The 26177-nt window shown below is 35.3% G+C and overlaps 6 protein-coding genes across 10 annotated transcripts; all 6 read right to left on the minus strand.

The window, feature by feature from the left end:
• Nucleotides 1-135: 135 nt before the first annotated feature.
• LOC117214534 (intraflagellar transport protein 140 homolog) lies at nt 136-5589 on the minus strand. Of its 2 annotated transcripts, none has more exons than XM_033460747.1 (6): nt 5023-5589; nt 4678-4925; nt 3996-4332; nt 3704-3920; nt 660-3627; nt 136-583 (listed from the first exon to the last, which is right to left on the minus strand). In XM_033460747.1, the coding sequence occupies exons 1-6, from the start codon at nt 5284-5286 to the stop codon at nt 271-273; spliced, it is 4347 nt and encodes a 1448-aa protein (XP_033316638.1). In that variant the 5' UTR covers nt 5287-5589; the 3' UTR covers nt 136-270. The 2 variants fall into 2 exon arrangements, with proteins under 2 accessions (XP_033316638.1, XP_033316702.1); XM_033460811.1 differs by having other exon boundaries at nt 271-583; nt 3996-4314; nt 5023-5286.
• A 113-nt stretch (nt 5590-5702) lies between these two features.
• Nucleotides 5703-7024, minus strand: LOC117212214 (ribonuclease Y-like). The gene is made up of 4 exons (XM_033456841.1): nt 6474-7024; nt 6182-6394; nt 5932-6120; nt 5703-5848 (listed from the first exon to the last, which is right to left on the minus strand). Exons 1-4 carry the CDS (start codon nt 6945-6947, stop codon nt 5789-5791), a joined length of 936 nt encoding a protein of 311 aa, XP_033312732.1. The 5' UTR covers nt 6948-7024; the 3' UTR covers nt 5703-5788.
• A 358-nt stretch (nt 7025-7382) lies between these two features.
• Nucleotides 7383-8080, minus strand: LOC117212155 (centrosomal protein of 112 kDa-like). Its single transcript, XM_033456712.1, has one exon. The coding sequence runs from the start codon at nt 7755-7757 to the stop codon at nt 7422-7424; it is 336 nt and encodes a 111-aa protein (XP_033312603.1). The 5' UTR covers nt 7758-8080; the 3' UTR covers nt 7383-7421.
• Nucleotides 8081-8645: 565 nt separating this feature from the next.
• On the minus strand, nt 8646-11143 carry LOC117211856 (hexosaminidase D-like). 2 transcript variants are annotated; one of them, XM_033456243.1, is made up of 10 exons: nt 11004-11032; nt 10861-10915; nt 10627-10765; nt 10300-10515; nt 9883-10231; nt 9736-9810; nt 9472-9667; nt 9140-9415; nt 8964-9050; nt 8646-8898 (listed from the first exon to the last, which is right to left on the minus strand). In XM_033456243.1, exons 3-10 carry the CDS (start codon nt 10675-10677, stop codon nt 8724-8726), a joined length of 1425 nt encoding a protein of 474 aa, XP_033312134.1. In that variant the 5' UTR covers nt 10678-10765; nt 10861-10915; nt 11004-11032; the 3' UTR covers nt 8646-8723. The 2 variants fall into 2 exon arrangements, with proteins under 2 accessions (XP_033312134.1, XP_033312048.1); XM_033456157.1 differs by lacking the exon at nt 10627-10765 and having other exon boundaries at nt 11004-11143.
• A 365-nt stretch (nt 11144-11508) lies between these two features.
• LOC117211699 (ubiquitin carboxyl-terminal hydrolase 22) lies at nt 11509-16977 on the minus strand. 3 transcript variants are annotated; one of them, XM_033456041.1, is made up of 7 exons: nt 16685-16977; nt 15945-16557; nt 14745-14877; nt 14436-14651; nt 13961-14375; nt 13318-13884; nt 11509-13242 (listed from the first exon to the last, which is right to left on the minus strand). In XM_033456041.1, the coding sequence occupies exons 2-7, from the start codon at nt 16062-16064 to the stop codon at nt 13185-13187; spliced, it is 1509 nt and encodes a 502-aa protein (XP_033311932.1). In that variant the 5' UTR covers nt 16065-16557; nt 16685-16977; the 3' UTR covers nt 11509-13184. The 3 variants fall into 3 exon arrangements, with proteins under 3 accessions (XP_033311932.1, XP_033311803.1, XP_033311878.1); XM_033455912.1 differs by having other exon boundaries at nt 16681-16977; XM_033455987.1 differs by having other exon boundaries at nt 16669-16977.
• Nucleotides 16978-18677: 1700 nt separating this feature from the next.
• On the minus strand, nt 18678-25477 carry LOC117211953 (protein yellow-like). The gene has a single exon (XM_033456372.1). It carries the CDS (start codon nt 25100-25102, stop codon nt 23813-23815), a length of 1290 nt encoding a protein of 429 aa, XP_033312263.1. The 5' UTR covers nt 25103-25477; the 3' UTR covers nt 18678-23812.
• Between the last annotated feature and the right edge of the window lie 700 nt (nt 25478-26177).

Below are 26177 nucleotides of genomic sequence, written 5' to 3' on the forward strand. Positions count from 1 at the left end.
CCTCTTATTTTCTAGGACATATTAAAACATTAAAACATAAGGCTGTTTATGTATAAGTCAAACTAATAAACGTTAAATGCTGATTTTTCTAAATGTGTTATAGCTATGGAACGATTATACATCACATTTTAAATAAAACCTAGACTATATTTTTCCAATTATAATATAATACAAATATTTTATAATAATCAACTGTTTCATGTGTTTAACATCTATGATCACACTTTTGGACGGATTCCGTTAACTCCATTGCATGTTCATTATATTTAACTATTCTCCTAGCAGTTCCTCGATATCATCCTCTTTATCAGAACTTTCTTGTCGTTGTATTTTCATCTTATAACCAAGCGCTTCCAATACACCCATATTGTAATAATAAGTGAGATTAATTCCAGGTACTAAACGTTTCAATTCCTCTATACTAGCGCGTGCTTTATCAGTATCACCAATGTTGATATAATGCTGAGTAATCGTTGCAAATAAGTCACCACGGCGAACTGATTGTTCCAAATTTGTTCCTTGAGACTCAAGTAACTGACGCACCTGTTGCATTGCTGAACTAGTTTCTCCTCTATCAAACAACCTGTAACAATAATTAATAATATTTCATTGATATGCTCCTTAAATTTTTCTACTATGTATGTATAAAGTAAATATACTTTTTAATATCAAGGTAACGCTTAACCGTTGCTATTCTATTATTCACCAAATCCACTGCTCTTTTGTGGATATCATGGTCTCTTGGAGTAGATACTTTTGCTAAGCATCTACTTGCTTGATTCAGAGCATCAAGAGCTTTTTCATAATTTTGAAATTCATCAACTTCTACTTGCGCACAAGCAACATAGAAATTGGCCAATAGATCCATTGCTTTCCCCTTGGAGTAAAAGTTAATTATATTCTTCAATACTTCGGGTTGATTTTGCCAATCTAATGATTGCAAATAATTCCCAGCCATGATATAGATCTCTCTTTGTCTGGAAACTTGAGCAAAGAAACAAATTTTTTCTGTATCACCAGATTTTAGCAAAGCTTTCATAGCTCTCAGTTTATTACCAGCTTGAGTGAACTTTTTGGTTGCTAAATGATAGTTCCCTTGCTCAAAAGCTATTTCACCTATCCTTTCTAATATAGAGATTCGTATTTTTTCATGATCTACGTCGTCAACTTTATCTAATGTCATCTTCTCTGCTAAATCTTCACTCAGTAAAATATTATGTTTTTGTATCAATTCCAAAGCTTCTAAGTATTTTCTTCCAGTTGCAAGTAGATCTACTGCTTTTTCAATCTGATCATTTTGAACAAAATAATCAGCGCATTTTTCTATCAAAGCAGGATCAGAATCCGCATTGACATCCATAATAATCAATTGCAAAGCACTATATTGTTTCGTCTTAAAAGCAATGTCCAGCGCCTTGTGCAATAAACCAGCTTTGTGATATAACAAAACTGCTTTATCCAACTGATCGTTTTCTTCATAGTACTTGGCAACATCTATCTGCGATTGCCTTGGAGCTAATACAGCCAAGGGCCATAGTTCTTCAAACATATCGTGTTCTTTGCACAGTCGAATTGCATTTGTGTAGGCTTTAGCAATGGTATAGAAATGAATAGCTTGAGCCACATTATTTTTTGATTCATAGTGCGCAGCTAAATGATACGCGGAGGCAGCATGATTAGTTCGCGATACCAATTCACTAACTTCGTCTTCTCTACCAAAATAACAGAGTAATCTGGTCATTGCTAGAGTATTTTTAGCTTGTTCATACAATTTCAATGCTCCTTCCATGTCTCCGGTTGATTCTATATACTGTGCATGCCAATTCTTTATTTCTGGGTCCTCAGAATTATTAAGATATGTTAATAGTTCCCTGGGTCTCACAAGCAACATCCTTGGTACTTCAAATCGGTGGCATTCTGCTTTAGTGTACATCTCTATAGCTTCCACTATTTTACCTTCTTGCTCGAGAGCCTTTGCATAGTTGTAATAACTAGTTTTTTCGCAAATTTTATTCTCATTCTTTGCTAACTCTATAGCTTCTTTAAATTTATTACGCGCTTCGAAAAGCTTGCCTAATAGATCCAATCTTTTCGCCTCGCGAAAAAGTCGTTCAGCATCATTATATAATCCTAATTCCACCGCTAATGTACCTACTTTGGCTTCCAAGTTTAAACTATCATCTTGCATAGCTTCTCTAAGAGCCCTGGCTGCTCTGGCTTGTTTCATGTGACCCAAGCACAAAAGCGCCATGTTCAATTGCTTTGTTTTCACGCACATTCTTGCTAAACTTTTCCAAATACCTTCATTTTTAATGGATTTAATCGACTTGAAAGCCTCCTCCATATTAGCAACGCTGACATGAAAACTGAAATCTAATACAGCTTTCTTTGTAACAGAATCACATAAACCTAGTTCCTCAAAATCTCTCATGAGCATTTTCGTTACTTTACTGGTCTTCTCTGCTGTTTTCTCAGAATTTAAAATAATAATATGTGGAGAATGAACACCTAGAACTCTACAATTTTCATCTTTAATAGGTTTAATATCCTGAACGACAATTCCATGATCCGATGTAGCAAACATTGATACCAAAACCACAGTAGCCTTTGAAACGTCGTAATCGTCTTCATTGTCTTGTTTGGAGGAGTACTTGGAGTCGCGTGTCTCTAATTTTTGAGCTCGACATACTAATAATCTAGGATCTTCTGCGTCCCAACAATGAGCAGTAACCAGTCTTCCTCTACATTTTACAGATAAAGCACTATCGTCTTCATCTATATCGTTAGACTCGGCAAAGTCGAACTCATGTATCTGATCACTTTCTATATCCCAGACGTACAAAATAGAACTGGGCATCAAGTTAGCCATTGCAACAGTGATAGACACGCAACGGCAATCAGCGTTGCACCGTGCCTCGATGATCTCAGCAAAATCACTGATCGCTTCATAAGTTGCCATTGCTCTGGTATGCAGCTTCGCTTCTCGTTTACTTAAATCCCAAATTTTTAAGATACCATTTAAAGATGCGACTGTTAAATATTGTCCAGTGAGATCCATAGTAATTGGTTCGCCCTCTTCTGATAACGTGGGTAACGTTTGAATGACATTACCCTCCATTGACCGTAACTGTATGACTGCAGGAGTTAAAACGATCAAAGTGTGATCATAAATCAATAATTTCTCAGTGTCACAGCTGAAATTGGCGATTGCGGTAGTATACAAAGATGAATCATCGTGAATTTTATAGACCACAACCAGTCTACCAGAAGAAACAGCGATGTATTCTTTATTAACAGCAACAAGTTGCACTTGAATATCAGTTTTCAAAGTGTAATTCTGCTCATTGAATTCTATTAATATTTGACAGGGACTGAGTTGACTAGCACAAACACCATCGTTATATGTAGCGCACATTGGTTGTTGATATAATATAAAAACGTTAGTAATACAATTTACGGCAAGAAGTGGACTCCTTAAGAAAAAAGCGCCCCATGTAAGCTGTTTTACTGTCCCATGTATGCTACAAGATTCTGGGACATTGGGCCAACCATTTTCATCGCAGTCCGTTTCAATTTTACGTCTCCATAAATAAATCGTTCCCAAGTTTGTTCCAGCAGCCAAAGTACCTGTACAATATTGAAGTTAACAATTGAATAATGTATTCCTATATAAGTTACATTGTAAGAAAAATGTTTATGTTACCGTTATTTTTACAAAAAGCTATGCTTGTGCAGATTTCCTGTGGTGTAGCCATGTTCCCGGTGGATGAATCTGGCGGAGATAATACGTAACTATCACTAGTGTGAAGATCCCAACAACGAACACCCAATTCTCCTGTAAGAATCGCTAAAGTATTTGCTCCAGCCCAACACATTGCTGGACCAGTTCTCAATATGTCGTATCTACTGCTAAGTCTCACCTCAACAAAGAACAGTTTCATGAAATTTACGTATTAGATTATAGCAAAATAATAAATGAAATCAAGTGTAGTTACTTTTGTTAATTCAGTCAGTCGGCCAGTAATAGGATCTGTCTGAAAATGTGCTATATTTAAACCTTCTGTCATTACAACTAGAGAATCTCTAGTTGGATGGTGCAATAGGAACTGTAATGCAGCACCATTCGTGTTCAAGATTTCTGTGCACTGTCCTTGGTTATCAACAAAGTATATCAAACCGCTAGTGGTTCCAATATAAAAGGCATGGTTTTCTCTTTGCGTTACAACTGTTGTGGGTGCAGCTGTCCTGGGACGCCAAGAGCTGAACATATCTAATGCTCTTTCATCTCCCGCAACTGCAGCTTTTGCTAGACCACTGAAAGCAGTATAAGTTCTATAATTAATTTTGTCAATATATATTATACAGGGTGGTTGGTAACTGGTGGTACAAGCGGAAAGAGGGTGATTCTACGCGAAAAAAGAAGTAGAAAATATAGAGTACAAATTCTTTTTTATTTTTTTTTTAATTTTTCCATCGAAACAACGATCTACAGTGAGATCCATTATAACGTACCGCATGCGTACCGAGCGAAAATTCAAAGTCGATTTTCTCGAAAACAAAGCCTCAAACGAAAAATTTTTATTCTATATTTTCGACTTCTTTTTTTCGCGTAGAATCACCCCCTTTCCGCTTGTACCACCAGTTACCAACCACCCTGTATATTAGTTTTATATCCACCTTATATCTATCATTGATTTTGGTGGAATAGTTTTGAATACTATTTGTGTAAAAGAATCCTTCAGTTCATGGTGAAACATCATTAACAATTGACCTCTTGAGTCAATTTTCCAACCAACTATGGATCCAGCTGAATCTGCTGACACCAATCTTCCCCCATGTTGACTCCATTGCAGAATTATAATAGGATCATGATGTGGTGTGACTACCAAATTAAATTCTGTGCTACCAGTATCACCTGGCCATATCTAAATGATAATTTATAGTAATATATTTTCACTCCTATCATCCTGGAGCTTTTTATTAAATTGGAGAAATTTTTATTAAATTTAAATGATTACTAACCCGCAATTCTCCGCTTTCCCATCCTGCTGCAAGCCATCGCTTTTCTGGATGCCATCCAAGGCCAGTCACTTGAGCTACTGAATGTCTAGGTGATTCTACATCCTGAGTAGGTTCTCCCTGATCATCATAAATTGTCACAAAACCACCCTTATCCTGAGAATACGCTGCGACAGCCAGTAGTGGATAATTTGTATGCCAAATTGCGTGAGTACTGATAGAAGCTGTTTCCGGATTTTGTACGCGCGTATCGAAGTAGAGCGACATTATTTTATTCTTACTATCAGTATTGATGTCACAAGTAATACCTAAACTGACATAGCTGTTTCTAAATTCATTAATAAAAACTACTTTTTCAAAAAGATGGATTTTTGCAACTACGTATCCATTAATTCTTCCTAAAGCTTAATTTTGTAAAAAATATTTTAATCATGTTACTGAGAACTTTGGTATACATAAATGTTAAATAATAGTTTGATATCTATTAAAAATGTTGATTAACATGAAGTTTACTGTCACCTGTCACATTTGACAACTCAGAACTAGTTTACAAAGTGTTGCCATAGCAATATGAAAGCCTAACGCCATCTCTTGTATTATCAATTTAAGCACTTACTACCATCTATTAGGAATTAATAGAAATGCTTAAATACCGGGAACATTTAAAAAAATACACATCGTTTCTTGTACCCTTTATTAAGAACAAACATATATATAATTTACAATTATATAATTATATTCTACTATAAACTATTACGAAATCACTACGCTATAAGGTCGACTCAAATTTCTTCATATTAAGTACTTGATCTTCAAGAATAGCTATTCTCTAAAATTTGTAATAACCATTATTATTATCTTATTGCGTATATTTTTAGATTACTTTTAAATAAAATTTACGGCGCTCAGTACCATAAGATACTCCTGAATTTTAGATTCTGACATTGCTTCTGTTTCTGCCAAAAGCGTTTTATATCGCTCCTCTAATATAGAAACTATATTATCCACTTCATTTTGCTTCTTTATACTCAGAGATGTGTACAATTCATTTTTTTGTTTTTGCAGTTGTAAATGCAAGGCTTTTATTTCCATATCTTTGTTCTATGATATAATACATGAAGTAGAACTAATTCCTAGTAATATAATATCTTAATTAATTTACCTTGATGATATGCGACAGTTTCTTTTCATAATCGTACTCGAGTCTCTCCTTCGATTTTTCTAGTTTTACAACAGCCTTTTTCAAAGTAGAAACTTCAGACATTAAATTTTGATTTTGTTTCTGAGTTTCATGATCCATTTCGATTCTCATTTTATTTAATTCTCCTTTCATCATTGTACATTGTTCAACTATCATTTTCTGTGATTTATCTTCCTGAGAGGAATACAGTACTAGTCAATAATATATTTAAGTATAAACGTATTGAAATATTCTATGATTTACAAAGAAATACATCTCTAAACTTCATTTCTAATTTCATTTCTAAATTTTGTATTTTATTAGTCAGTAATTCAATTTCTTCCTTCCTTCCTGCATCCTTTTTTGATGATTCTATATCTCTTTTTTCAAGTAAATCCTGTTTTAGTTGTAATTCTTTATTCTTCTCTTTTGTAAATGAATCAAATCGTTCACATATCATCTTTATTTTATCTAACCATTGTTGTTCCACTGCTTTACTTTGCTCATCCTTCAAAATATATCTTACAGTTCTCATTTTACAAATAAAGGTTCTACTTCTTACCTTACCATGGCTGATTTGTTCCAACTTTTTAGCTATTACAGCCACAGTATGGTCCAGAGCCTCGTTTCTCAATCGAGACTCGTCCAACTGTTGTTTTAAATCAGTAAGTTGTTTCACTACTATGAAATGATATTCTTGAACAGCCTCTTTGCAGCTTTCATCCATAGAATTTTTCAATTGTTCCATCTCTTTCAGCCTTTAACAATTTACAAACATTTAAGACTTATTGCTTCATCAAAATTGCATTTAATGACATACTAACTTAGCTTTTAAAGTAGTGACATCAGTAGTTAATTGACTAATACTTGAAGATAAGTAATCATTCACGTTTCTGTTGCGATTTTCTGGGTATTTTAACAATTGATTCCTTAGATATTCATTTTGAGCCTGTAATTCTGCAATAATGATTCTCAGTGTATCAATACGCCGCTCATAGGTTTTTAATCGACTTTTTGTTTTACTGTACTTTGATCATGATTCATAGCATGCAAACATTGATTCACTCTCGTGACGTCCATCATACGGTGTTTTAATGACGCTTTACTTCGCTGGTGTTGAGTACATTTTGCATGTGGCTTTAAATAAGTATGGTGAGATCTCATGGTATAGTCTGATAAGTTACTTACAGATGAGCTAATACAGACCTGTATTACATGTTAATTATTCTTTAATTACAATAAATTTCATAAATCGTAATATAGGTACCATATGATACGACTTAGGTAATGGTAGAAGAAATCCATTAGGTGGAGGTCTACTGAAAACTCCTCCAACATGTCCTGTCTTTAATTGCCTGAATAATTCCGTGAGATATTCGTTTCTTAAACGACGTTGCGAAGTAACAGCATTTAATTTATTAAGCCAAACTTTGCATAATTTCGCACTTTCAGCAGATGTTAATGCTAAAACAAAAGGTCTAACACGTGCTAGGGTTTCTTTGAAACATTCGTCCAATTTCATAGCTTCTTCCTCATTATACTCTCTAATTTTTGGCATGTTCTTTTATATCTGCCACTATTTCGCGTGCTTAGCCAAAGGTAATATTTCATAAAAATTAGAGCAAGACATTTTTTGACAAGTCTTTGCCTTTTAACTGAACGCCGCTTTTGTTTTTTAACTGGATTACGGATACAGATCCGCAGTGGCCATGGATCGTAGAAAAAGGTGAAAAATGAACGCAAAATATTTTTTTCTTTTTCATAATTGAGATTATTTTAAAAGTAATTTGAGTCGTACAAAACAAAATCACATGTTACGTGATTATTACGTATACACACATAAGTATTTATTCATATCCATTATTAGTTATTATTATTTTTAATTATAATTAATCTGAGTTCAATCTATCACTGTATTTAATAAATAGTGTATTAGAGTGATAAGTATGTTCCAAACTATCAGACTAGTTTAAAAGTTTAGTAATAAAAAAGAATCTATGAGATATATTAGGTATTGCATACAATTTTTTTATAGCTGATCAATATAAGTTTTGAAAAATTTTCAAAGAGATATCTCTAAATCGAGTACAAAAAATATTTGCACATACTATGGATATAATAAGAAACGCAGATAGTTAGAAGCATATGTGATAAGCACAATAGCCAAGAAATATGGTTATTGAGCTTAATTACATTACAATAATCCTTTCATAGCCAAGTATCACAGAACAGCTCACAAAATGACAAAGCTCAGTGACAATCATTGTCACAAGTTCATTCGTCCTTAAGCCAAGTATTAAAATAATCATTCCTTTTCTTATAAAATTATATCCTGTGCATATCGCACGGAGTATCACTCTTTAATATCTACTTTTACTTCGCTACACCTACTTACAAGATAAAATTTTACAATTTACTAAATAGTTTCGTACTTTTCATCAGCCTATCGTTCCGTATTCGTCTCCTGTATTGAAGTTGGTCATTGAGATCTAAAGCAGAAATCTGCAAATACTTATTTAAAATACTAAACTCGACTATTTATCTTGATTTGATTCTCCGTGGTTTGTTTTAATTCTATAATCTTCCCTTTAATGGGCTGAATATTTGTACCTATCCATTCATCGATCATTGATGGAAAGAAAATGCTTTCCATCTGAAATCTTAAATATCCTTCTAAGGAAGATAATTCTAATAGTAGTCTGTAAAAAATATTTTCGATTTTATATCATTTTTGTTCAAATTGCTCTAAAATAAATAAACTTACTCTGTAAAAGCGGGCACTAGATTTTCTAACTGCATAGGGTTTGTGTAATTATTTGCGACTTGCCATGGATTCATCCATGTGGATATTCTGCAAATTTAATATACGACACTAGGTACTGTGGAATATGAGAAATGAAACATCATAATAGCATTTCTCACAACTCAACTTATACTTACTGCTCACTGGAAATAATATTATGAAATTTAGTTCGAAAATTTAAAAACCATTCTATTCCTACTGCAACTTGCCATCCAGGGAAAAGCAAATTGTTAGGTATTGGAGCAGGTCTTGGTTGTGGTGTTATATGCAAAGGATGATCTATATATCCTAAATTCTTAGCCACTTGATTGTGAATTTGTTCAGAATAACCATGGAGCCAGACTTTCAAGCATAATGCTAATGATGGTATTGCAGTAGGCAATAGTTCACATAATGTTGCATAATGATCATACCTACAATCGAAAATCGATAAAATTCATTTAATCGTAAATTTGAAAAAAGAAATTACCTTGACCACCCAGTGAATACCGTTCCTCGAAATTCATGAACTTTATTCACATGTATACCTAATTCTTCTAACCACTTTTCATGATTGCTTATATGGTGTCTTATAATTGGTACATGTTGGGAAGATCCAGTAGCACCTTTAAATGCAGTAGCCGCCCAAATATGGGGAAAAACTGCAGTATACTTATCCCACAGTTCTAATAAATATTACTTATGTAGTCTTACAATAACAAAATATGGTAAAATTAAATAATAGAAGCCTTACCATGAGGTAGAGCAAAATTATCTCTGGGATTATAGTGCCAGATCATAGGTTCCACATACTTCCCGATGTAATGATCTGAAATTTATAGGAAATGCTTTTATGAAATAATATGTGGCACGAAATAATATGAATAAATTATCGAGATACCGTTCAAAACCTGTAAATCTATCGTTCTTAACATATCATCCCATATGATAATCTTTAAGTAGGGATATGTTTCTTGTACATATTGTGCAATAGCCAAAATATGTTCCAGGTACAGAGATGGTTTTCCATATTTGCTAGATGCAGCACGTTTTATACAAACTGAGCAAAGACCTAAATGCCAAACTTCATCTGCACCTATGTGCAAATACTGTATGTCTGGATGAAAACTAACTATTTGACGAATCAAAGTCTTTACCAAAGACAATGTTCTTGGATTAGATGGACAAATTGAGCTTGGAAAGTGTTCCACTTCTCTCAAGGACCTCCATTCATCATGTTTCAAAACAAACTGCAATCATTTTAATATTAATTTCTAAATATTTATAAATTTTACAATTTCAGTCTAATTTTAGATACCTCCATATGACCAAATGTTTGTACTAATGGAACAACTGCTAAACCACAGTCTCCTGCAATTTGTAGGATATGTCTGGCCTCCTGAACCGTATATCCACTGATTAAACTGCTTAATCCATTGCTTCCTATATGAGAAAGCTCTCGATTGTATGGAAATGTATCTTCCCATTCCAATAAAAGTCCAGTGGCACCCCATGTCCTTAATAATGGAAACAACTGCAATATTAATTACGAATTTTTAATAATTAGACTGTTACTGATTGTTTTACTAAAAATCAAAATATCCAAACGTTATGCCGATAAGATATTATATACAGTGATAACTACGTATATATATATAACGGTATGCATATATGAAAACTGTGCCGTGTTACGCATACGAACTCATTTAGAATGTAGATGTTTATCATATATGAAAAAAGCATCGATCATATGGAAAAACCAAATGCCAATAACATTCGAAAAGCTGTGGAAAAAAGTGGAACACCATTATAAAGGAACACCTTTATCAAAGAAGAAATAGAGTGTAAACAATACGATTTGTTTATTCGGGTAACAGACCTTTTCGAAATAACAGACTCGCGGTGGAGCACCCTTGAGATCTAAGTGAACTAGCCTACAAAAGAAAGAATAAAATTCTATGATGCAACACTTACTTAATTGAAAGTTTTTTGAATATTTATGCGAACCGATCGGCCGTTTACCTGTGAGAGCCGAACGTCAAGGCGTCCATCTTTCCTCCATTACTACAACGTTAATTGAAGAGAATATGGTATTAAATTCTAATTAACATTTTGACTTAAACAGATTTTAAGAAATATTTTTTTATTCTTTACTATCCATCCAATGCTCTTATTGTTTCGATATACATTACGTATTTCTTTAATCTACTATGCGCGGGTCAGGATTTCAATTTGAACTTTGATTATCTCGAACGATATAGATAACAAATTTATCCGAAAATCTTGTTTAGTAGTCTAATACGTAATTATAATTCAACGAAAAATATATAGCAGAAAATAGATTTTATTATAGTCATATTATATATAGATTGCTTCGAAATCATAATAAGATTGTATCATGTGTGATAAACTTATCTGTTATCTCTGTGTTTAGTATTTGATACAATTGATAGCAATGTTTAACTTTTAATTGAAACACGCAGCAGTGTATACAAATTAGAAAAAGTTGGAATGAATAAAAAAGAAATAAGTTTTCGACGAAATATATCTTTATTTCTGTATACATTTAATTCAGCCTTATACAAAATGTTAGAACTGCACGCGCAATATGAACTTCCAAACGTATAGTACTATTGGTCATGATACATCATGAGAGTTGACGCCCAAGTGCAGTTATTACGACGCATACAATGATGTAATTTTACGACATTTTTCTTCATACATTCCCCTCGTAGTTTATTAAATAAAGTTAAGCATTTTGTTGTTTTCGTACTTAATTACACATTGAAACCTCTTTTGCGGACTTAACAATTCAACAGAATATCGTATATTCTTGTTACATACATACATATAGGTAAATTGTTCTTGAGTAAAACATTGTTATTAGATCGACACAATACAATATGCATATGTCTACGATCTTGTCCGACGGATGCTGTTCGGACATTGTCATCAATAGTTATTCTAGTTCACGTGTGTTTGTGGAAATATTATCAAACATTTCATTAATGAACACAATAATAGAAATCCATCACAAAATAGGGAACTACTACAACTATAAGCACGCAATTATGAACTACAAGTGCAATGAACACTTGGCACTTTTTGCAGGGTCTGTCATACAGGAAATTAACATAATATTATTGAAAGCTCTATGCACGATTCTTTTTAACAGTTTCTTTCTTTCGCTCGAAATTCATTAAGTTCTAAATTAGTCTATCTTTTGTTCTTAAGAAAAAGAAAAACGGCCAACCAGAAAGAAATTTGTCAAATAGTGATTTTTGTTTTATTTTACACAGTCGTGCGAAATAATTCGCTTGTATATGGATAATATTATCCCTCTTTCTTGCTATATGTTATTTCATTTGTACAAAATTGAATCACCAAGGGATGACTTACACGAGGAATCATGTGAATAAAATGGTGGCTTCTTAATTTAATCTTTACTAAAGATCAAACTTATTAATTAGAATACTCTCGAATCGTGTGACTCATCCTTGGTGTTTCATGTATACAAGTGTCAGGACAGGAATATAATAACAGTCAGCGATATACAAAAATGCGATCGGTCGTTTAAAAAAATTGAGCTAATCTTAAAATTACACTTATGTTACTTTAGGACACGAATAGAGAAATCGGTCACCATGTGCGCTAGCCTAGATTTCGTCAAACACAACTAAGACAACGGTAGAAAGAGAAAATAGAACATAATAGAACGAACACAATTCTTTTACATTTTTCGCATTTCGAAAATAGATAATTAAAGATTAACATAACAAATATCTATTCTAACACAGCGACATCCCGCCGATCTTGACTATTTCTTTAACAGTGATTAGTTTCTAGTTTATTCTTGATTTTTCAATCATGCGACCAAAACATAATAATATAATCATTCGTCAAAATTCTCTTCTCTAATTTCATTGAAAGTATCTCCATTCATAACCACTTCCTAACAGCATCACTTCAAACGAAAGTTCGAAATTCCATTTTTGAGGCCTTTGTTTCACTATTCTTATTTCCTGTCGCATAGATTATGCACACTCGACCGACAAGCGAGTTCGCGTGAGTCGGACACATGAAGCAGTTTCCAGAAGGGAATAAGCTGCTCATAAAGTTCCCTTTTTTAAAATGCTAAAGAAAACTTAAATCTATTTCTCATAATTCATCGTGATAAATAAATTAATTATATAATCTAAAGTTTTACACCTTGGTGTTTCGACCATACTCCAAAATTTGTTTATGATAAAAAAGAAGATACCTGAAAAGGAAAGCTTTTTTCACTGGATCCTTGGTAATGATACTGATGGCACTGTAACCAATGCCATGAACTCACCCTTCGCTAGTCAAGACGTCTTTTAACCTTGCTCTTGTGATCAAATGATCATCACATTTAAACCATTGATCTCTCTGCTGCCGTATGAAGGCAGTGTAATGTCCAGTCTCCAAAGATCCTTCATGATTTATTACCGCGAATAGAGAATATCTATTGTCGCTGAACGCCATATCTTCCCCATTCTTTGGCAGTCCATCTATCATTGCACTGTTATTGTTGCCGTTCCGTCTATGCGACATGAATGGAGTCATATCTAATTGTTCTGGAAACGAGATGAACGTACAGATCTTCTTGTCCTGTATACTAGAGTGCTCGAATCTTTTTAAATGAAAGCTGGCCACGATAGGGAGTTGCTTCATAGTCAATTGCTTGGTACTCTCTTGATACGTCTGACAATTGCTACACTTTATTTTTGCGCTAGATCCCAAGTGTTCGGCCCGCGTGAACCTTTCCAAACAATCTAATAACGAGGTAGGAGGACCAGAACTATCGGAACCTGATGCGCTAGCCGCTGGACCCAAATCCAAAGATATGTCCCAGAATGGATCTATCGTAGTAGACACTCCACTAAAAAATTATTATATCAATACAGATTCTTACACAATGCAAGACATTAAAATCGCACTATGCATTTCAATCGTACTTGCACGCCTGACAAACCACATCACTCTGAAGTCCACCAGTAAAGATTTGATCAATGATACAGTTACAGTGATGTGGATTATCTTTTACTAAGATGGGTGCTGCTTCACAATGCCTATGTAGAACATCGAGCGTGGCTATAAAGAATTCATGGGCATCCTGCTGTTCATAACCTGCTAAATGTCTAGCATGTGTCCAGATCAAATGGAGAAGTTTATGAAGTGTCAGCGGTGCTTTGCTACCCGAGTAAAATTCCTGAAAAAGATGGGATACTTCACAGACCAGGCAACGTGTTGGCTGTGGACAGTGATGCCGGTCAGCAAGAAAGTAATCTCTCAACAGTGGTGTGTGTATGAGAGCTTGTACTATGCAGTTCATGAAACATGTACTTCCAAGATTTATAAGTCCTCTTAAACCTACAAACGTACAGTATTAATTAATATACATTACATTTGATGTACATTTGCACATCTTACCTATGGTAGAATTTTCGACCACGCGCCTTCTGCGTGGATGTTTTCTCAATAATTCTGCCTCTATCTGTGTTGGTTCCCATGATCTATAAAATTCTCCAAAGCTCAATGACTTTGCAGATTCACTCCACTGTGCTTTAGCAACTGCTAATAGCTCCCTATCATATACATAATCCCCACATTGGAAGCACAAGATATTTCCATAACAAAGATCAACAGCTGCAACATAAAGTAAAATATATAATAAAAATATTTGTTGAACAGATTATCCTATTCTATATACAATTACCTATACAATCTATGTATAATTACCTAAAAAATGCTTTTTCGTCTTTGCATGTTCTTGTATATGACCTTTTACATAGCAGCCAAAGAATATACAATGAAGACAAGAATGTAGGCGATCCTTATATGTCTTACATGTGTGACATAAACAACTAACAGCCTAAAAATATAGAAATCATTTATTTACTGTATCAGACAAGAAAGATGAAAAATATATTACTCAAGCTTCTTGTACAGATTAGATAAAAGTATTGTTCCAGGAAAGAAATATCAGATAGGATGCTAAAGTTTATTTAATAAAACATCATTATGATTACATCGGGCTACAAGCCGATGCAAATATTCATTGACCCTACGGTACCAGTACAATCATAAATCTATGTACCGTTACTTTACGTGAGTAGCAAATGTGCTAGAGCTTTATACCGACAGAGTAATTCTATACGGCGGCCATTTTTAAATCCATCTTTACAGAAACCGTCCATGAGAGTAATATAATACAAATACTACATTTTCTATCTTCGTTTACACAAACTTATACAAACAATTTCATTTAGTTTTTCTAATACACTATTTTTCCAAAAATTGCTTTAAATTGACAGTCATTTTCCAAACAAACTATTTCGCTTTGGAGTACAAAACTGTCTTATAAAAAATGATAATAAAAGACTAAAGGGAAGAGAGAGAAAGGAAAGAAGAAAGGAATTTTAAAATAATTATTATTATATACTTGATAAGTTGATTAACAAGGAACAAATAAAAAATGATATACTCAAAATGGAAGACGAAGAATAATTTTCAAACAAAAGTTATAATAAAAGATCAAATTAGTGAACAGACATTCCATATCCGCAAATGCTTGAAAATAGAAACATTGTTTTCGAAGTTCAATAAAAACAATATGCACCGATTTGCACATTGGGTTGTCACTCTGTTTAGTATTTGCATAGTCCATGACTTAAGATCGCGAGTGGCATTGCAAGCGACAAAGAAAGAGAATGCTGTCGCTCTTCGCAACATCGTAAAGGTCCCACTAATTTCTCATTTTCCACATCATTTTTTGATCACGTATCAAATAAACAAACTATAGATGTACGCTGCATGATGGAAAATAAGAAACAGATGAGAAACATAGAAAGCATAGGTGAAAACGAAAGACAGAAAGAGAGTAAGGAAAACAAAGACAGAACCTTGACCACGAATCACGTAAGAAAAAGATAGTCGCACCTTTCTTACGCGTGCCTCGGTCGACGTGCTGGTCACAAAATAGGAGTGTATCACTTTGTATGGCTGGATACCCTTGGCTGCTTTGAAATTATTCAAGTGTATGCAGCCATGGTCGCTCATCTCAGGCTGGCGTGAGCGACGCTGCAGTGTCTCCTTTTCTTCACCCTGGTGATAAGCGTACAGAAACTCGCTAGTTCGCCGGCCTTTTCCAAGCTAACCACCACCGCGACAGCGACCACGACGATGAACTAAAGAAGTCTAACCACTGACGCGGCGCAGCAGACAGCAGCAGGCCGTCGAGGACGGGCAGAACTACGTGGAGCTGTCGATTGACGGCGGCAGCAGCAGCGGCGACGACGATGACGACGAAGACGACGGAGCCTACTCTGTGCGGGGCGTAGCACGCTGGCCTTGGCAGGAGCGCGCGTGTCGTTGACATGGAAAACCGCGTGAGCCTTGGAAAAAAAGAGCGCAAGGGTTGCTCGTGTAGCAGTATCGTAGCCAGTCGATCGCTGTCACACTACGACACCGATCTGTCCCCTGATCTTGCTAGAGGCAGACGGCCCAGGAGAAGAGCAGAGTCAGGGATCGAGATACAAACGCGTGCCACCGACTGAAATCGAAATAAACACGATAATTTTTTATAATACCGAAAAACAGGCGAATCACTGATATTGAAACGTTGAGACTTTTTTTTATAGAAAAGTAACACTTAGAATCTTACGAGTCTCCGTACCCACGTTTTTGACACCCGGGTGCTCACAGACACCAGCCGGTCACTGCAGGCGCCGCCGGTACAAGCCAGCCCCTCTTTACCCCCACCGCCAGTCGTAGAACGTTGTCAGGGACGAGCTTCTTCTGGGTGCCACGGGTTCTTTAATTTTTCTGTCATTTTCTACTGTTTAATAAGGAAATCACGAGGAAATGGAATGTGTTACAAATATTTGTTAAAGGTTAAATCGGAAATTTATGGGGATGTCGAATGAGATTTCGTGATGAGGTTGACTGATTTATAACGCGGTATGTAATTGGTGGATCGCGCGTGATTTCGATTCTCGAAATCAAGAACGGTCGGATATCGGAATAACAGACTTCTGCCAAGAAACGGTCATGTAGATTTACGTAGTAATTTGTGATTGGCTATTGGCATCTCCTTTTTCAAATTGATTCATTCGTAAGTTTAAACGATTGTTTTTGTTACGTGTTTCACAAAGCAGAGATTGATGTGCAGAGATTTGGTAATAAATGAAGTAAATATAGACTAAATGTAAGTAAACGAATATCGTGTAAATATATTATGTATTTTTTATTGTAGATAATAATATATATAAACATTTAGATGACATTTAGATAAGAGTTGTCTAGAATTCTATTCTTCAGTACTTTTGATGGTAGGGGCTTGCCAGACCTTAAAGTTTATAAAAGGTACGATTTTATTTATAAGTAGGATATTTATACAAATTCATATTTTCATCAAGATAAATAAAAAAGTGGAGTCTAGAAAAAATTGTAAAATCACCTTTTCCTGCTATGTTTTTCTTAAACTTTGATTATATTTCTTAAATTTAATTTAATTTGAATATTTATATGAGAATCAGGATTTGTAGGAAATCCTTTTGTGTTCTTGTAATTCTTTTTGGAGGGATTGCAAGAAACTGTATACGTCCCTGAAGTCCCTGCTTTCCTAACCCCTCTTACCCTAAAGTAACAGCTGCGCATGGTATACATACATTACATACATACATCCCTTTGGAATCGCATTCCCGGTAGCTCGCAAAAGCAAGACCGCTAACTGATAATTCCTTCGTTGCGTGACCCATCCAGATTTAATGCTATTCTACAGCTTCATTGTCTATCAACGATGGTGTATCAATCAGATTAGATTCCGATTAGATTCTAATCTCCTAACCTCAACAAGGATCAATGATTCTGTACACTCTTGTGATTACTTCTTTAAAGGATATAATTTCATTTCAATATATATGTATATAAAGATTTTGCATCATGATTTTTTGCAAAATTTCTCACTAAACATGTCACTAGAGTAACATGTTAGAATTTTTAGAAGAAGATTTGTATAATAAATAAATCAGTTTAGTACTAGGTATTTATTTATTCTATTTTTTTCTATATTTATCTATGCCTATGTGTATGTTTTCGTGAACTATTGAAGATTTCATTAATCCGACTTTACAAATTGTATCTGCTATTATCGACTGTGCCGAGTCAGATAAAACAGAGTACTCAGAGTCATCTATTAAGATACTTAGAAAACATCTAGCGCTCGTTCGACGGAACAGAACTGAAGTTTGAAATTGTTCTATATTTTTAAGTATATATGTACTATATATATATATTTATATTTATTTATCTAAACCAATGTGTAATCAATCAGGTATATATCAAATATAACTTCCGTTTCAAGCTAAGAGTAACATAAAAGCGATACAATACCTTATGATGTAGCATCATCTATATGTCCAAAATTTCGTTTACGTCATAATTTCATTTGAAATTTTATTGCTGATATCTGGCATCAGACATGTTTCCTAGAGTTTTCTATTTCCTGAGACACTGACATGAATGGAACTTTATTATAATTAACAGCTAAAAATAGAGCTTAGAAATACTATTATAAGAAGAGGCAGCAAAAATATGATGAGGTATTTATTCAGAAATTATTTATGAGTCAATTATATAACGCATAATGGAGAGTGGCTGAAAATAACGACAACTGTTAACATCTATCTCTTTATTAATAAGGCATAATTTACATAAGCACTATACAATAGCAGTACTACATTCTTCTAAAACACACAGTAATAAAATTATTATCGATATGAATGGCAGTGCATTTTCTATTTGAATCTGTACCGCTATTCTACGTAATGTATAGGGTGTTTCATCAAAAATGATCAATTCCACGTGAAAGATGAAATTCCTCCACACGAATCTCTCATGCGATTTTGAAAAAATCCATGACCCGGATAGAGACAATCATTGTTTCCATTGGTAAAAATAGCATTTTCTGCTATAAACGCTACCGTATACACATTCCACAAATTTTCAAAATCCATGCGAAACAATTTCGTTCTTCTGTGTTTTCACGCGGAAAAATTATTCGTATTATTTATTAAAGAACTATCACTGCTATAGAAAATATATTAATCTTCTTAGTATACGGAGATTTACTAATATGTAGAACGACGCCGAAATAATGTAATTAACGTACTTTCGTTCCATTCCGTTTCGTTTCTCGAAAATCACTTAGCCGGGCATTATCATCAACGTAATTGTCATCATGCTACTGATTATCTAATGTGAACTTTTCCTTTGTAGGTTTAAGAGAATGGACTAAACAGGAAACGATTCTACAATCACACGTAAAGCGTTCCAGCCTGAAAGTCAGCTGTAATCGGGCTCAACTGAGCGAGACCCTCGACGAAACAAAACGAAACTTCAATTCAGCTTCTCTCGTAATAGAAAGCATACTTATAAATCTACAATCTACTATACGATAGAACCTTGCTGTGTACTGTCGACACCCGTTTCCGCAGTTAAAAAGCGGCGCAAAGGCCGCTCTTGATTAAAATTCCGGAAGACTGGTCGATCATCGAAACCTTACGGTCTTTCATAACAGATCTTTTATAATATTTTCTAATATCGTTCAATACTGGTTACCGACTACTTGTCTAAGAACAACACCATGATAAGTGTATAGCCCTATCGGATATGTTTTATAAGCGTGACTTTTTAAACAAACGAAGACAACGTTTGTTTGAATTCTTCGATCACTTGTTAAATATTTCTTGAGTTCTTAATGTGTAATATTCGTTCATCATTCAGAATTGTTTGATTCAATTTAATGGTTCAACTGCTGTAGCTGGCGAGGAGGGAATGTATGATCGACATTTAAATATGGGTAGTCGGTATGACGCGGTACCTAATGCTTTTAATTTTAGCCAAATTTTTCGTCGACCAGTCTTTCTGAACATCTCGGTTAGCACTTAATCGTCCGACGAGCGAATGGAAACCATCTTCAACAACTTTGAACATCGAACTCTGTCTACGAGTCGAAAGACACTTAATATTCTTTTCATAGTGCGATGACATCATTTGTTGTAAACGCAATTGAATGTCGTGACATCTTTTCAAAGCCACTCATTCGGTATTTTTACGTTCCTTTCATGATTCATTCTATAGATTTTCTACTGGTATTATCTCCAATCTCTATTTTACATACATTTCAAAAATATTATAAACATAAACGCAAAACATAAGAATTAATAATGATATCTCATTAAAATTTTCCATGTAACTTTAAATACATGAATTTGTTTTTCCATGTTTTAGAAAGACAAAAGTCATCATCAACAACTTGAGAATTGCTGGAACGTTTGTTCCTTGTAGTCTTCGTGATCTCCATCTTGGACTGATTTAGGCTGATTGAAAAATAGATGCGATCCGCGGAAAGGAGCTGAAAACAGGTGCTCCCGATGATTCGAGCAGATTAAAGCGATTAATCTCAGGTGCAACGAGTATTCTCAGCGCAGTTTTGTAATCTTCTGAGCCTCTCCCTGGGCGTTCGTTGACTCGTGGTTCAGGGCTAGATCCCGACTCCGTTCGTCGCATGTAATAATGTGCGTGCGGTTCACTTTGCCGCAAAACTGGGACGCTGCGTGCTGAAAGAAGAAACAATTGTGGGAAGAGAGGTTGAAAGTGAGATTACCGCGATGCTCCTTTGATGAACGTCTTCGAGTTTCTTTTTTTCGAAAGACCATGTTGCACTTTAAATCGATGATACTCACCGATAGATTGGATATTCTCTTTTTCTCTTTTTCATTAATAAATGCACGTGAAAACGTAGATCTCAAACGCGTGATATGCCGTATGAACGATTCATTTCACACTGGCTCTGTATCTGTTTAATAGTCGGCCTCTAGCTCTAGCTACTGAGCAGAAGTTCGAGGCCATCATTTGATAGATAGTGTCATTTTGCAAAAATTCAGCCTTATAATATTAAAATATATACAAATTCAGCCTTTGTAAAAATTCTTCTTGAAACATTTTATAGAATGCACAAAAGCTTAACAATATTGAATATAGACAGACATTTTCTATAGTGTCGTTTATTTTATTGTGTGTTTAAAATGTGATAATGAAGGAGATGGTCCGAGACTTGTGATCAGTAGTATATGTACACGATTCGACGGGCTATTCTATTTATTCATTAACTTATAGTACACAGGTTCACGCGCTAAAGATACTCGTGCAAATGAGGAATCAATCTGAATTTTCAATAACATACTGGAATCTATAATAATTGTAAGCAATATATGCCGTGAAATGGTGGAAAGTTGCATTCACCAGCGATTACAGACAAATGAGTCATAACGTCACATTTTCCAACGGAACGTAGTATACAGTTTCAATTCATCGTCGCAAATAAGGCCATATGTATTAAAGCTACTCGTACATGTTACATGTGTAATGTACACACTAATTATACATACATACATACATTTATATATAGTATACGTATTCACAGTTCGATTCATAAGGCGATGAGACTAAAGTACTATAATAAATTCATTGATCTTCAGCTTTCTCCCATTTGCGTGATCGACTAATGAAAAAAAAAAAAGAAGAAAATGATCAAAAAAATAGACATCTCTATTACATAAGGTCATACGAGGATTCATCGTACATAATTTTGTCGCAACTAAAACGATTATGTCACGGATATAAATAACAGATATACAATTAGTAGCAGTTATCGTCGTGTTACTAACACAAGGTAATATGGTAACGGGCTGATAATCAATGGTTGTTTCCCTTGAAATGAATCCTCTGTGTTCATATATGTCTAAATAGGATTAATACTTTTGTATTCGCAAACTGATTGAAGTAATTAGAGGATCGACAAATATTTGACTAAATATTTAACTTTCTGTATGGTCGAATGCCCTTTTTAAAGATTGTACGCATTGACGATGCTCTAATTAAATCAAGCAGTATGGACTGTCGAGATGTTTAGCCTGAAAATCAAAATATGCTTCACAATTGTTTCAGCAACAATTTAGTTAAAAAAAATAGAAACTATAAATGTAATACACGTCGTATTAGATCACAATTCGCTTTGAGACTTACAATCAAAACCCAAGGCGTGGAATGTTGTCGGTATCGCGTTACAGAGGATCGATTTCTCGAACTAGAAAAGATCATTCATTATCGCTGCCCTACTGTTCGTTCCCGAGTTGTCATTTCTATCTCGCTGAGCTATGATCCCATTAAACTCATGCTCGTTGATATTTCGTTCTTTTTCAAGGGACGAGTCCTCGACGGCCGGAACTTTCATCGATAATGGCTTTCATCATGGTCTTGACAAATGCCTCATCTTCCTTTCAACACTGTACACGACACCCTACAAGCGCAACGTGGCTAACTTCTTCCAATTTCCCTTTGAAGTCATGCAATCGGACTGGAAGCGTCTTAATTTCACTGGCAGATTTAATAGTCTCCATTGATGATGTTAATTCGAGGTCAATTATGTGTGAATGCGATGGTGTGGCGGCGAAAGTTTCGCCCCATATAAAAATGTAATTCTTTTTGTTCGGCTATTGCGGCCCGAGTTAACGATCAGCAATTCAATTAAACGGCCCGATTAACTACTGAATTAATGAAGATAGAAAACGAATAATGATGAAATCATTAATATATCACGTTCGTATGTAGTGAAAGTTCTGCTACTTTGAAGTTAGAGTTTTTCATTTAATGTCTTCCTCTTCTTGCAGGAGAAACATGAGTGAGTTATCCTCGTTTTGAAAAATTTAGGAAAACATTTTCTCTCTTCCTCTTTTTTTTATCATTGAGTGGACTGATATAACGTATTGTATAAAAAAGTAAGAATATTAAGTCGTTGCCGACGTTGGAAAAAAAAAATAGATTTGTTACTCTTCTTCGCAACAGAGGCCACAATGCAAAAACGCTTGTTGGTAACTGAATTGCAGGAGATCAATTTTGCTCGATGAAAATGTCAAAAATAGCAATTGTAATCAAAAGTGACATTGACTTTCTCTATGGTCTTGAAAAGTATTTGCACATAGCCTTATTTTCCAATGAGATGTTTTTTTATCCAATTTCGCATTTGATTTTTATAGTATCATATTATATATAAATAAATAAATATTTTAGTAATCATATAAAAATTTTACTAAATGATGTATAATTTAATGTATTTGTATCTTAACTGATTAAAATGTACACTCTATACCAAATGGCATGTCAATACTTTCGATAGCCACTACAAAACGTTTTACAAGATTTTTATGCAAACAGGCAGTTTGATCTTATGATCCAATTATTCGTTGGTTAGAAGGATTCTTAAGCTTCGTTTTGACAACACCAATTTACAAGTCCCATCGCGAATAATACATAATTGTGAATTAAAACTTTTGTTTCATGCAAAATTAATTGATCATTTAAGGCCATTTCCTTCACCATAGGTATTGTACCCATAAAAATTTAACGATCTTCTGGAATAATAATTTTTCCAGATATATTTAAAGAGAGAGATACTTCAAATACAAGTATCTATGGAATTAAAATATGAAGGTAATAAGAAAAACAAGGAAAATGAGCAAGTACTTATGGCAATCGCGAATGGTCAAGTAATCTTAGATCTCTGTCCTTTTTATCATGACTCCAAACCACCTACGATCATTACTCTAAATGTTCAAGGTCACCAAAAACACTGGACGGGGTATCTGTGCATTACTTAACTGAAAGGATAAAACGAATGTCTTTGGTATACCCGACTGTGTTCGAAGAAAAAAGAACGAGGGAACAAGTAAGGGAGAAAGATGTTACTACACTACGACGAAAGCAAGCAGAATGGTTGATACGGTAGCAACTGCGAGACTAATCCTGTTTGCAACTGAAGTGGGTATCTCCGGCTGCTCCGGTGCGGTTCCGTCCTCCAAATACTGATAACTCTTGACTGCAGTTTTCGCTCTGACTACTCGATAGTTCGGCACGCTGGTGTTTACTCGGTTGGTCAGTATATTTTGCAAGGAATTGGTGACACAGTAAAAGTTACCATTCTCATCGAACGCAAATGTATCCGGCCACTGCATCCTTTCATGATCTCTAGAGATCACCCTTTGGCCAGTAGTGAACGACTGTTTAGTGTCCCACATAGCTACAGCATCGTCAGCCAGCAGTCCAAAGTACAACGCTCCCTTGGCTGACATCATCATTCCATCGGTTTGAGAAATTTTCTTTCCCAATTCCTTAACGTGTTCATCTACGTTGCTTAGGTTGCTCTTCAACACCGATGTTGGTATAGAGTACAAATGGAAGGAAGACAGTGGTGAATAGTATACTTGTCTGTCTTCAACACTTGCCGGAGACAGAGCAATCCCATCGACAGATATAGGCATATTAATGAGGTTCTTAGAGACCATGAATCTTACTGCTTCGGGTTTAGCTTTCATGGAATCATGCCTGACCTTCCACGAAGTATTGTTACTGAGGGAGTAGACGATTATGCCTGGATCTTCGCGATCGCTGTCTGTGATATACGCCATGCCACCATCCTCGTGATCCAAGACAATGTCATTTAGGTGGGCTGTACCGTGACGGGCGACTTGTGGAGGGAACTCGTAGGTTCGTAAAATCTCACCGTTGTTCTCGAGATCCAGGATCACCAGCCTTGGTGGGCAGGTGATCTTCACTTCTACAGAGAGAGGTGACATCTTCCCAGAATCAAGTACCCACATACGTCCTTTTGGATCGATCTCCATACTTTGGACCAACTGGAAGGCGTTGCAGTCTCCAACTTCCTGCATGTCCCAGTTAGGGAAAGCTTCCAGCTTAGGGGCGGTATTGCCGTTCACCACGGTTGCAGAAGTGACTCCCAGCGTCACTGGTACCCCGCTTTTCCACCTTGGTACCGTCAGATACATTTTACCCTTCCAAAATTTGATACCAGCTATGAAATTGTTAGCTGGAATGTAATCACCGTGTTCAGTCGCATAGTTTTGTTTCTCTTCTGACGGCCATATCACGTCGATCGTGTTCCATTGGAAGACCACTTGGAACGGTTCATGACACGTGGTCATGGTAACAAGGAGCAGCAAGAATGCTGAGCTCTTCATTTTTTTTACACTTTATTCGCCCACTTTACGTTCTACAATCTATCACAGTATGCTGTCACTTTTTTTTTTAGTCCAATCACGTGGCAGAAAGAGACAAAGACCAGTGGACGAACCAGTTGAAAACTGATACCCGGAACAAGAGTGTTCGTGGTCCGGCAAGTGTCGCCAGAGATCCGGAAGAGCGTCTATTCTCGTCGACGGAACGGTGTGAAGAATATTCCGTGCGTACCAACTGTGTTGGCTGGCCTGCTTTTGTCAACTAACTGATTCAACACTGTTCACCGACCATTGCTACCTATTCTACTAAGCGTTCTGAACTATGGCCCATCACGCGGAGACGATCGCGGTTTGACTGACGAAGACGCGGAGCGTCGCTTAGAGAGGCGTCGTCTCCCCACCCGACGTCGTTGTATTTACACACTAAGATCATCTGTGCACGTGTACACACTACACGTGTGATCGTACGTGGATAGGGATGCATGTGGATATTGTATGTGCAACAGGAACACCCAGCAAGGTATCCCCACCATAATTTCCACGCAAAACGTAGCTCGGCTACTTAACCGTGCCGAGGATGCATTGTTAACATTCCTGGTTTGAATCAGTATTCGTCATTGCGAACGTCGTTCGTATTGTACCTTAAGTTAATTTTTTTTATTGATCGAAACAATTAATTGCGTCGCACGTTTACAATGATTCACCAAAATGCTGGTGACAATATTAATTTTTTGCTCGGTATCTATCTGGTTACGAGTCATAAAATCAATTTCATGCACATCATTTCTGATATAGCACAAAATTATGCTTCATATTTGCAGAATCATTATTCTAATTGACCTTTGAAGCTGTATTATCTTTAAAATAGCTGAATCCAATCTACATTTGTTTACGTTATTTATCTTCATCTTGACACTGAAAACAGATCACGTGCTTTTTATACTACACTCGGCGTCAATATCCAGTAAAAAATATTATAAACCATTCTACTTTGAATATATCGAAAAAAATATTTCACAATTAAATTAGGGAAAGAAAGAGAACCATTAGTCTGTTCTTAGAATCTTGTTGAAAATAT

Source organism: Bombus bifarius, unplaced genomic scaffold (assembly GCF_011952205.1).
Source record: "Bombus bifarius isolate JDL3187 unplaced genomic scaffold, Bbif_JDL3187 scf7180000007966, whole genome shotgun sequence".
Classification (NCBI taxonomy): domain Eukaryota; kingdom Metazoa; phylum Arthropoda; class Insecta; order Hymenoptera; family Apidae; genus Bombus; species Bombus bifarius.